The 10,638-nt window shown below is 33.6% G+C and overlaps 2 protein-coding genes across 4 annotated transcripts; one reads left to right on the top strand and one right to left on the bottom strand.

Moving 5' to 3' along the window:
- Window positions 1–384: 384 nt before the first annotated feature.
- On the bottom strand, window positions 385–3,764 carry LOC117206019 (polypeptide N-acetylgalactosaminyltransferase 13-like). Of its 2 annotated transcripts, none has more exons than XM_033444972.1 (11): window positions 3,462–3,764; window positions 3,000–3,355; window positions 2,719–2,828; window positions 2,462–2,642; window positions 2,225–2,394; window positions 1,984–2,151; window positions 1,782–1,881; window positions 1,310–1,719; window positions 1,099–1,241; window positions 738–1,004; window positions 385–662 (listed from the first exon to the last, which is right to left on the bottom strand). In XM_033444972.1, exons 2-11 carry the CDS (start codon window positions 3,134–3,136, stop codon window positions 534–536), a joined length of 1,815 nt encoding a protein of 604 aa, XP_033300863.1. In that variant the 5' UTR covers window positions 3,137–3,355; window positions 3,462–3,764; the 3' UTR covers window positions 385–533. The 2 variants fall into 2 exon arrangements, with proteins under 2 accessions (XP_033300863.1, XP_033300862.1); XM_033444971.1 differs by having other exon boundaries at window positions 3,000–3,300.
- Window positions 3,765–4,470: 706 nt separating this feature from the next.
- Window positions 4,471–10,607, top strand: LOC117206115 (protein transport protein Sec31A). Of its 2 annotated transcripts, XM_033445135.1 has the most exons (14): window positions 4,471–4,621; window positions 5,104–5,316; window positions 5,390–5,712; window positions 5,775–5,872; window positions 5,943–6,188; window positions 6,271–6,564; window positions 6,658–7,026; window positions 7,099–7,216; window positions 7,289–7,594; window positions 7,673–8,868; window positions 9,404–9,478; window positions 9,551–9,823; window positions 9,908–9,979; window positions 10,061–10,607. In XM_033445135.1, exons 2-14 carry the CDS (start codon window positions 5,114–5,116, stop codon window positions 10,247–10,249), a joined length of 3,762 nt encoding a protein of 1,253 aa, XP_033301026.1. In that variant the 5' UTR covers window positions 4,471–4,621; window positions 5,104–5,113; the 3' UTR covers window positions 10,250–10,607. The 2 variants fall into 2 exon arrangements, with proteins under 2 accessions (XP_033301026.1, XP_033301027.1); XM_033445136.1 differs by lacking the exons at window positions 9,404–9,478; window positions 9,551–9,823; window positions 9,908–9,979; window positions 10,061–10,607 and adding an exon at window positions 8,999–9,395.
- The last annotated feature ends 31 nt before the right edge of the window (window positions 10,608–10,638 follow it).

The following is a 10,638-nucleotide window of genomic DNA, read 5'->3' as shown; positions in this document are numbered from 1 at the left end:
ACGATATAGATAGGGATAAAATGAAATTTGATAAATTTGCGATATTCGTGGGACCACTTATCCATGTAAATAGGTATTTTCCGTCTAGATACATTTGATACCGTAAATGCAAAATTCGCGTAATCTCGAGAACAACGCAACCTTGATAAGATCGACGATAAAGATGATTCGTCGCGTGTAGCCTTAGTGGTTCGATGAATCACCTACTACGGACAGCATCTTCTCCGGAATTGACAATGACGTATTACCTACTTGAGAAACTTCTATATTAGCCTGGCAAAAACGTGTGCGACACACGTTTAATCAAGATGACGCCAAAGTTCATAAATCGAATGCATCGAATAGTTCCTTTTTATAAATATTAACAACTTTTATAAAAGAGCCAGCCATACATTTATTTACAAATATTTCCTGTAGAAATAGCCGCAAGTATATGAAAGTAAAAATTCGTAAATTAAATTTCCATTAGAAATAATTTGTACAAATGTATCGTGTTTTGAGATAGCGTTCGATATAAGAAAATACCGATGTTATTATTTCCAAGGAATCGATTCCAATAACCATTTCTGATCGATGTTTTTTGTACAAGCTGCTATCACAGGACCCTCGTCGTTCTTTGATTGCAAACACATTCCGGAAGATACGTGCACGAAAGTCTTCGACTAAAAAGGACAAAATAAAAATTCAGAATTTATCCAAAGCTTATAAACGAATACAGGTAAAAATTCGAAACACACTTGTTCGTCATATCGCCATTTTTGTCTATCGTGGCCGCTACACGCCATTATCTTGACCTTTGGTGTCTTGTGCTGGGTGTCATGGTCGGGTGCATCCAAGCAGACGCTCTCATCGGTCATTATAATTCCATCCGTCGTCATCACAAACATTTGACTAAGTATTGGTCGTGGAAGGCACGTTTCAAGGACTGCATATCCCGAGGGTTGAGAATACGTCCCTTTCGCGGTTGGTCGCATAATGCATTTGTTCGATGAAATATGCAGAATCTGAAATATATCGTAATCAAAATACATGAATAGTTATTACGATGATTTAACGTTTAAGCTTTTTATTTAATAATAATTTTAAACTTAGATCTACCCGTCCAAAGAAACGGTCGTCTTTCGGAAAGAAGTGTTCTGGCCATATATTATTCAAATACCACTCGAAGTTCTTACATTGTAGCCTCTTACGTAATTCCAATCTACCTCGAACTGGTTGTTTGTCTCTTAATCTAGCTGCCTCTGAAAGGAGACGTACAGTGAGCGCTTAATTCATTTGTGAAACAATCTTTTAAAGAAAGTTTAATTACCTGTATTAAATTTAAAATAAAATTCTGCCCATTCGTCCATCCAAACCAAGGCTACTCTAGCGAGATTCCCATATAGAATCTCCCCGACACCGCCTGGGAACGTATACGGTGAGGATTTTCGAAAGAGATGCCCCACGTGAGAGCAGGGAGCGATCTCGATGCTACCGCCGCATTGCCATACTCGAAAAGATAATTCCAAATTTTCACCGCCCCAAATTTTCATTTGATCGTCGTAACTCCCTAGTTCAAAAAAGTAATTTCGATTCATAGAGAACAATCCTCCAGCCATGGCGGGTGTTCTGAACGGTTCGACGATATTTTCACGCCTCTCTTTCAACAATCGACCGTTTAACGTTAGCCAGCGAAAATGCAAATCCCAGTTAAATGCACCCCAGTGTAACTCGAAAGACCTGCGATATTGTATTGTTATTTATTTAATTGTCAAAAGATGGTGAACATAATTATATCTCACCGTGTATAACTGAAAGTATCGTCATTTATTATATCGATAACAGGTGATACTACCCTAGTTCTATTCTTAGCAACCGCTTCAAGTAAGGGTTCCAACCATCCTAAAACATATTGATGTAAACGTCGTAATAAAAAATATATCGTTTTATCGTGTATGTAATGCTGTATTTATCATAAAAATATTAACAAAAGAGCTTACCTACCAACCGTGCATTCGCAATGTGCGTCAAGGAATGTGAGGACTTCCCCTTTAGCTCTGTTGGCACCTAGAAGCCTCGCATTCACTAATCCTATACGTTTCCTGGAACGAAGAACCTTAGCGGAAACTTTTAAATTCTTTACATGTTCATCTAACGCGTCCTTCAAAAAATCTAACAAACAAGAAATTTGTTTTTTAAAGCATGTACAAAGAGAGAGTATTAATAAAAGATATTATTTGTTTACCTCTGTCACTATTGTCATCAACGAGAATAATTTCTTCTAACAAATGTCTTGGCGATCTATTAATTACGCTATATACAGTCCTGAGTAACGTACTCCAAGCTTCGTTATGGAAGACGATAATTATCGACGTTTTCGGTAAGTTACCTACGTTCATATATCGTGTTATGCACCTGCAATCGGTAAATTACCTACTGCTGATATGTTATAGATAAGATAAATGTCCAATAAACACATTACCCTTTTCTTCTAACATCTGGTAGAGATCGATTCAATGGTATTCTATCACTAGCCATCAAATTAAATCGATTGATTTGAAAAAGCTGCTGCATTTTATAAAAGTCTTTCGCCGGTACAAGAACCGGATTGCCATTCTTTCCCTCAAATGGCCGTGGATCAAACATATTTTTGTTAATGAGATCTATTAATGAAAAATAGAAGATACGACTGAATTCATTAAGAATTAAGTACGAATTATTACGTATTTCGTAATTTACCTTTCGTAATATTCGGAGCTTTCATTGGATCCACAGAATCTCCAATATAATGTCCTACTACTACATGTACTCCTTTACGATCTATGTAATCTCTTTGATTGTCTAAGAGCCTGGGAATGAAAAGAAGGTGCAGAACGAAATTACAGTATTGAAATTGGTAAATTCATCTACAGTAATTAATATTCTATTCCAATTATTTCTCGAAAAGAAACAATAATGTTCCTTTTTAATGATATTTTCAAGAATTTTAATTACGAATTTTCATTTTCGTAATCACTTACCGAAGTGAAACGTAATCGTTAGGAGAATCTTCGTCCTCTCGCCTTTTCCATGACCAAACGAAGAATATTCCCATCAAAAGAGCAATCGAGAGAATGATCGACCACGCGCGACAAGACTTTCTCAGTCGTGGCCACATCGTGATCCTCGTTGAGAGAACGCTAAACTTAACTAATTTTGACAATAACTACACATCTATCTCATTATGGAATAGTTAACTGTTATCGTTGAAGCCGCACTTCCGTTATAACATACTTTTCATCGCGGGTCATCGTGAAAAGTAATTACGATGTCTACCTTGAACTGGAGAACATTACGAAAGTCTCGATAAATGTTCGTGCTATTATTTAAGTAATTTCTATAAAGAAAAGTTCCATTTACTTTATCATTGCGCAAATTACAATGAAAGTGAAAATAAGAAGAAAATACAGTCTTCAAGGTTTGTAATCAATTTTATAGTTTACCTGAATTCGAATCAAAAACGCATCACGAGTTTTAGCGGTGGAGTACACGGAATGCGCTGAAACGATTTCAGACATGTGTACATATGTATGTACCTCACAAATACGTATATGACATCGAGAAGATGATTCCTGTCGTTATTTCTATACGATAAACACTATTTTTTCATGAAATAAAAAATTATCTCACTGTCAATGGGTACTATTAGGATTCTATTGAATTAAAATAGCGCACAGAAATTTATATTGCATGCATACTGCCACAGATTCGACGACTGGAATGAATTCCAAGGAGCTAGGACGCTATGAATAACGCAGTGTTGTATCAAAACACTTTGTAACCCCACATCTTCAATTAAACTCGTTTAAAAGAAAAAAATAATTTAAAAAAAGAAAAGTACAATGTGAATGACGGATTTGGTATTTTATATCTGTAAGCAGAGTTACGTCTATTGGATGTATTACTTATTTCTTATGCAAAAATTGTGTATTATATAAATTATATGTACGTTCAATTTCATATACAATGTATTTCTTCATATATTTTATATTTCCGATCATAAATTGATGGTTTATACAATTTGGGAAATACAAATAAGCTTAAAAAGACTAAATGTCAAATAAAACTATGTATGTAGATCTGTTAATTATTAATTCTTAGGTTAAATGCCAATTAAGAAGACAGTAACGAGGATGAAAGGGGATGATAATAAATAAATTACAATTATAATATTAAATACATTGTATACATATATGATATTTGCTTAAATTTTTCAAATTGTCAATACGATAAATATATACATTTAAGGAAATCTCGTACGGTCTACTCGAATGAACTGTTCCATCTAGAATGAGAATTCATTAGATTTTTTTGGTACTTGTGTACAATCATAGATTGCAATTACATTAGGATTATTATGAAAGAACACATAATCTAGAATATTCTACGTGGAAGAAATGTCTGTCTATTTCTCCTCTATTATACTCGATGGAAGTGAAAAAGAGCAAACTGTATGTTTATCACGAATACCAAAGAGGTCAGCACTATTCTGAACGTATGGTTCGCCACGTTGGAAGAAGTTGACGGGTGATTGCTACTTGTTTGACGTTAGGGATTTATTTCTGTAAAATACACTTAATTACTGTTAATTTGATATATTAAGGTGAGACAATATTATTTAAATAAATTATATATTCCCTGTTCCATCTGAAATTAAAAATTAACTGTAGAACATTAATGTACACGTGCTGCAATTTAATAGTAGTAGGGCGCTGAACCGACGAATCGAATATAATGCATTTACAGTATTATTATTTATGCTTATAAAATTTGCATTACAATAGTATAATTAATTCAGAGCGTATGTTATCAATAACTCATTCACATGATTTTGCTGAAAGTAAAATCTTGAGAAAATATATGATTTTTCTTAAATAAATTTTCTCTTAAATGTTTCTATTAGTGTTTTTATATAAATTTATTTACTTAAGATTTAAATAATTTCATATCGAAGTACAATTAAGTAAATATATATCTATGTTGCACTACAATATATCGCTGTGTATTATTTTCTAGTTCTACATAGAAGATTTACTGAAATACCATTTATATATAGGTAATAAATATAAATAATTTATTTCTTAGGGACCCAAGGATGAAGATTAAGGAGTTACTCAAGACTGTCAATGTAGCATGGTCACCACCGGCTCAGCATCCTATATTATTGGCTGCAGGAACTGCAGCCCAACAACTTGATGCAAGTTTTAACACATCTGCCAGCTTGGACTTATATTCCTTAAACTTACAACAACCTGGATATGATTTGGAGCTTAAGATCAGTGTTGCAAGTGACCATAGGTTGGAGATAAATTATATTTGCACTTGTATATCAGATAGTTGACAATACTTCATAAATTTATAAAAATTTTAGATTTCATAAAATAATATGGGGTTCATATGGTAATAATCCAGCTGGTATAATTGTCGGAGGCTGTGATTATGGCATTATAAAGATTTATTCAGCTGCTAAAATGTTAGCTAATGATAATAATTACTTGATAAGTAAAACGGACAGACATACAGGTCCAGTTAGAGCACTTGATTTTAATCCCTTTCAAGCAAATTTGTTAGCAACTGGTGCAACAGAAAATGAAATTTATATATGGGATATTGTTAACACAAATTCTCCCATGACTCCTGGAGTCAGGAGTCAACCACTAGAAGATGTCCAACATATTGCTTGGAACAAGCAAGGTATCTCATAATGTTTAATCTGCTAATGTATTTATATCTTTAATTTTTACTTTTTCTTACAGTGCAACATATCCTTGCTTCCACGTTTTCACAACGATGTACTATATGGGATTTGAGAAAAAATGAGCCAATTATCAACTTAACAGATACAAATACAAAGGTAATTTTACTTACGCTATATTTTGTAATACTCGTAATATCATCATTTGTACATTTATATATACATACAGGTAAGATGGAAAGTAGTTCAGTGGCATCCAGATGTTGCAACACAGTTGTGCTTGGCATCAGAAGATGATCAGGCTCCTATAATTGAATTATGGGATTTGAGATTTGCAACATCACCCTTGAAAACATTCCAAAATCATCAACGTGGTGTCCTATCAATTGCATGGAATCCACATGATTCCGATTTACTCTTAAGTTGTGCCAAAGATAATAGGATATTGTGTTGGAATCCTAACTCAGATGCACCAGTAAGTCTAACAGGAGTATGTTTACGAATACATGTATATAATTTATTTCTTATTTATATATGTATATTTCTTTATCGTACAGAATGGTGAAGTAATTTGTGAATTAGCACAAACAAATCAGTGGATTTTTGATGTCTCATGGTGTCCAAGACATCCTGGGTTAGTTGTGGGATCTAGCTTTGATGGGCATGCTGCAGTTTACTCTTTATTGGGAGGACAACAACGAATGTCAGTAGAAACATCTAACAAAATTGTAGATTCCTTCCCTGGAATGGATCCTTTCACGCATGCACCGCCTCCTGTACAGACAGAACCAGCAGTCACCTTGACAAAGGCTCCAAAATGGTTAAAAAGACCATTTGGAGCATCCTTTGGTGTAAGCATCTGTTTTTAAAATATGTAATATTTATCGATTTTTATATATCATAGTTTTAAATTTCTATTATAAGAATCATGAACTTTTTTTTAGTTTGGTGGTAAATTGATAATATTTGAAAATGGACCTGTAGATCCTAATTTACCTCCAAATTCAAATAAAAGAGTGATAATATCACAAGTGGTTACACAACCAGAATTAATTCAACGTTCAAATGAGTTGGAGGAAGTTCTTAAAACCGAGCAATATAGTGATTATTGCAAAGGGAAAGTTGATAATACTACTGATATATATAGAAAAAAGATATGGAATTGTGTGGGAGCATATTTTAGTGAAAATGTGACAAAGAATATATTGAATTTACTTGGTTATAACATAGAAACAATGAATAATAAATTAAATCAATTCGTTTCACAAGAAGATGTTAATAGTATTACAGAAGGAGTTGGTAACTTGAATAATGTAAGTTTAATTTTATATTACTTGAAGAATTTTCACAGTATTATTACATAACAGATACTATTCTTCATTTAGGTACTTAATGGAAACATTATTGATGGAAGCATGGTGTTCGATGCTATTGCACAAGAATCTAAGAAAACATTATTAACTGCTGCAAAAAATAAAAACATTCAAATAAATGTGTCAGATGGTAATTTTATAGTTACATATAAGGAACTTCGTTTCCTAAATTTTCATTACATCAGATGACGTAATTTTACAGATGAGGATGGGCTTATAACTCAAGCAATCCTCTTAGGAAATATAGAAGCTGCTGTGTCGTTGTGCTTTGCAAATAAAAGGTACGCAGATGCGGTCATTCTTTCAATGGCTGCTGGACCTGATTTGTTAGCACGTACCCAGTACAGATACTTTTCAGAACATTCTGGAGCCCTCAATTCTCTTATCAATTCATTAGTTAGTGAAAATTGGGCTGATGTTGTTAACAATGCTGATATAAATTGTTGGAAAGAAGTGTTGATTGGAATATTTATTCATTCCAATCCACAAGAACGATCTGTTTTGTGCGGTATGTATCGTATTATAATGCAGGCATTGTGACAACTTAAGATATATAATACTCAATTCTGTCCCTTTGATTTCATAGACATGCTTGGAGATCGTTTAGCATCATCTGACGATGTAACACTCAAAGAACAAGCTCAAATTTGTTATATTTGTTCTGGTAATTTGAATAAAATGGTTGAATCTTCCAATGTTGAAATTCAGGAAATAGTAGAACTAGTAGTTATAATGCAGAAAGCATTAGAAACGCAAAATATTAGGGACGTACCAATAGAAGGAAAAATTGCCAACGTTTTGTCTCGTTATGCTGACATGTTAGCGGCCGAAGGAGATCTCGATTCTGCACTAAATTATTTGGGAAATAGTCAAGATGAAAAAGTCGTAATGTTAAAAGATCGCTTGATGCGAGCTTTAGGTTATATTGAAGAATCGAAAGTCGTGCCAAAAGCACCAGCAATGCAAGCTTATTACGATCGAACCAGAAGATCTGTAACTGGCATACAAGGTGTACAAAATCCACTGTCTACTGGATCAACAAGACTCTTTTTCGATTCAAACATTGCTGCTCCAACGAAACAATCTTTCGCACCTCCCCCAAATCAATTCAGTACTCAACAGCAACAACAAATGTTTGGAATATCTCCGCTTCAACCACATGTACAATCAATGCAACCTGTACCATCTATGCAACCTATGCCACCTATACCATCTATGCAACCTATGCCACCTATACCATCTATGCCATATGATCCAATATCTCATTCTTACACTTCAACATCCGTTCCTCAATCACTTCCACCACCACCTCCTTCAAGTGCATCAAGCGGAATCGGATCTCGACCACCTAGCGCCGGACCGCCAGCGAGATCAAAATATATAATAGATCCGTCTGTTAAATCTACTTCAACATACGGACAAACTGGTTTTCCTCAACAAACATCGTCGTATCAACAAATTCCTCCAGTATCAGGCTATTCTTCATCAAATATGTATCAACCAGAAGTTCCTATGCCGACGAACACGTACTCCGGACAAAGTCTCGTATCAAATGTTAAAGAAACAGGAACTTTTAAGCCAGTTCAACTTAATGTATTGTCGCCACTGCAAAATCCACCTCAAAATCAAATGTATGAACCAACTAGAATGCAACCAATTCAGCAGACTCCAATGTATGGAAGCGAAAATCAGCCACCAATGGATCGCTCAAACATCTATCAAGCACCGGTACAGCCTGCTGGATGGAATGATCCACCTGCTGCAAAGCCCTCTAGGATACAGGTAAATAGCTTTGTATCTTTTTCATGCAAGTGCGCCAGAAAAATAGTTAGTAATTAGTTATTATGTATAACATTATCCTTATTATATATATATATATATATATATGTATACATACATTTAAATAATATAGCCAGTACTAGCATTATGCAACAAAAAAGAAATGTCTGCGGATCATGCTGGTACCAGGAAGTGGAAAGCAATATATTCGAAGAATATGAATATTAAGGTAGACACCTAAAAAAGATTGAGTGTTGTTTATACTGTTTCATCATTGCTATTTCTTTTTAAGCAAAATATGTTTATTCCCCTTAAGTATCTCTTAAATTCGATTTAGTAAATTGCGAATAACAATTTCCTGTGACTCTATATTAACTAATGTGACAGTGTGAAATACAAGGACGTTTCCAACTGCTTTATACAAACATTGTAGTCGTGGGATATTACATTTTACGATACATGCGTACCATTTTGTTATTGCAGTTAGTATATGAAGGTATTTCTTTCTAAATATATCATAATATTACATTTTCTGCAGTCAAAACAAGATTATCAGCCACAAAACCCGATTTTACATCCATTAAGAGGAACCCAACCGCAACCCGAACCAAATGTAAGGATCATAATAAAAGTTTCTGTTAACTAATAAAATATCATTATTTTCTACCTCTTTTTTCTACTCTAGGTATTGCAACACGACAAATTTTATCCGGATACGCAAGCATCTTTCAACCCGCAACAATATCATCAGAATATTCTAAATCAATCCAATATCAGTCAGAATATTCCAAATATGGCTGCTCAATATGCCAAACCAATGGAACCTACACCACCGGTCGCAATTGCCAGAACACCGGAACCGGAAAAACCAAAAGCACCGATTCCAGAACAGCATATGCACTTAAAAACAGTATTCGATGAATTAAAAAATCAGTGCTTTGAAAACGCCAAGAATCCAGTAAGATGATTCTTCGTATTTATAAGAATAATATATTTTATTATATTATAGTCAAAACTACCAATATTTTTCATTTTTTTTCAGCAAATTAAACGCAAAATAGCAGATGTATCCAGAAAACTCGAAGTTTTATACGATTGCCTTAGAGAGAATAAGGTATGCATATCTCTTTGCACTTTGCTACTATCGATTTAAAAAAAAAGGAAAAATATATTTATTGTGTACGTCTTATTATAGCTGTCACAGAATTCTTTACAAGGATTACATCAAATATCACAGATGATACAAAGTGGAAACTATACTGGGGGTTTAGATCTTCATACACAATTAGTTTCAGGTCCAGATTTTAGCCAGATAGCTTCTTTCATGCCGGGTATTAAAGTATTATTCCTAATCGCTCTTCAATTGAATGTCTATATTAGATAGAATGCAATATATAAAATCTGGAATATTTACGCCTATTCATTTTTATAATTTGTAATTTGTATAATCCTTAACAGCCTTATTAATTTAGCTGCCTAATTAATAAGATATTTACGTTTTATTAATTTTCCATATTATTCAGTATAGTACGGATAGTCACAAGTATTTGTATATAAACTTTATGACTCAATTGTATCATCAACAAAATCATAATGTTTATATATTTACATTTAAAGGTGGCTTGTTGGGATTAGATAAGGTATCATTATTCCGGTACAATTGAAAGTACTCATTACCTAAGACGCATGTAAAAACTAGAACAGATATTCAGATATTGTTAATAAAATTTTGTTTCTTTTAACATAATATAATATGTACATAAAATATTAAAG

The sequence above is a fragment of the Bombus bifarius genome, unplaced genomic scaffold, assembly GCF_011952205.1.
Source record: "Bombus bifarius isolate JDL3187 unplaced genomic scaffold, Bbif_JDL3187 scf7180000007996, whole genome shotgun sequence".
Lineage (NCBI taxonomy): Eukaryota > Metazoa > Arthropoda > Insecta > Hymenoptera > Apidae > Bombus > Bombus bifarius.
The sequence above is the reverse complement of the archived record's forward strand: the minus strand, read 5'-3'. Positions and strand labels throughout refer to the sequence as shown.